Source organism: Cebus imitator, unplaced genomic scaffold (genome assembly GCF_001604975.1).
Source record: "Cebus imitator isolate Cc_AM_T3 unplaced genomic scaffold, Cebus_imitator-1.0 Scaffold464, whole genome shotgun sequence".
Taxonomy (NCBI): domain Eukaryota; kingdom Metazoa; phylum Chordata; class Mammalia; order Primates; family Cebidae; genus Cebus; species Cebus imitator.
In genome coordinates, this window is record NW_016107779.1 from 1,518,239 (window position 1) to 1,519,764 (window position 1,526).

The window sequence follows — 1,526 nt, forward strand, 5'->3', positions numbered from 1 at the left end:
GAAACCCCGTCTCTACTAAAAATACAAAACCTGGCTGGGCATAGTGGCAGGCGCCTATAATCCCAGCTACTTGGGAGGCTGAGGCAAGAGAATTGCTTGAATCTGGGCAGCAGAGTTTACAGTGAGCTGAGATCATGCCATTGCACTCCAGCCTGGGCGATAAGGTGAGACTCTGTCTCAGAAAAAAAGAAATTTTTTTTTTTTACTAACATACCTGCTGCTCCTAAAGGTATATCATATTCCAACTGCTGCTGCATCTGAAATAAGTCAAATATTATTTACAATGTTTCAGAAGAGACCTTATTATGGTAAGAGTATCAATTACAAAACGTGGCCTTTAAATAATACTTTCAGAGACTAGACCTAACTTGAAGATTGCTTAAAAAAAAAATCACATAAATTCGTATTTGAAGTTTAGATAAAGGAGAACATATCTGTGTTATGCTGTTTAATCTCATAAAAGCACAATTAATATTGGTCTGTTGCACAATGTCATTTCAAACGTGTGAGGTTTTCCCTTATTAGTACAGAGGTTAAACAGTTCAACTCATATTTTGCAATGAGTGTATTACTTTCCCATTCTTATCAAAACTCTGCCCTTTATAAAAGTCTAATCAGTTTTTCACTTTAATGAATAGTTCCTTAAAATGAACTCTCCATTCTCCACTTGCATAAAATAATTTTAATGTATGTCCTTTACTATTAATTCAGCACAGAATCTTTAATACACACTTGAAGAAAGCAGTGTTGTTGTGACGGCATGTGAATATATTCCACTGGCAAAAGATTAAAAATATTACACTATTATGGTTAACATTTCTTTATTCACATGGACACAAAGATTTCAGAAAATTTACGTGAAAACAAGAATAAAAATAGGTTAGAGCCAGTTTTCAATCTTAGTTTCACTGACTTATTCCCATCTAGAATTACAAACTAGGAAAACAATGTAGTCATTTAGCTGCAACTCTGATTTCGCAACTTTGATTTCTTTTCAGAAACTAGTACCCATTTTTGAAGTATCTGACAAGTTATAGTTATCTACTTACTTATGAAAGGTGTGGGAATATTTCAAACTTATTGTCAGTGTCTCGTATCTAGAGTGCTCATTTAAATCTTTTGTAGAATACGCACTCTCTCACTGAAGGCCCAGACAGGGTCTGAGATGGTTTGTGGCAAGAATGATAATGATATCTCATGCCTTTACAAATTTTAGGTGTCAATTTTTTTTTTTTTTGACTAACAGGTTAACCAATATTTTGAGCCTCCTTTCCATAACATTTCTGTGACAAAAACATTAAGAATAGGCTTTACAGAGTAAGTAACATTGTGACATGGTAAATGCCCCATAAAACTGCATACCTCAACTATACCTCGGCTTTCTGTTGAAACTGCTCTCTGTAACCCTGATGTGACAGGCAAGCAGTCCAAACCCACGCCATGTGGGCCCCTGCAACTTGTAATAAGTAACTAAGGTCTGTAATTTCCACCCTACCCAGACAATGTGTAAACTAACACTTAACTTC

At 35.4% G+C, this 1,526-nt stretch overlaps 1 protein-coding gene across 1 annotated transcript in view; it reads right to left on the reverse strand.

The window, feature by feature from the left end:
• LOC108291761 (coiled-coil domain-containing protein 144A-like) overlaps positions 1–1,526 on the reverse strand; it is a 43,550-nt gene that overhangs the window by 5,497 nt on the left and 36,527 nt on the right. Inside the window, 1 exon segment of the mRNA XM_037732684.1 lies at positions 215–257. Within this exon segment, the coding sequence (XP_037588612.1) occupies positions 215–257 (43 nt within the window).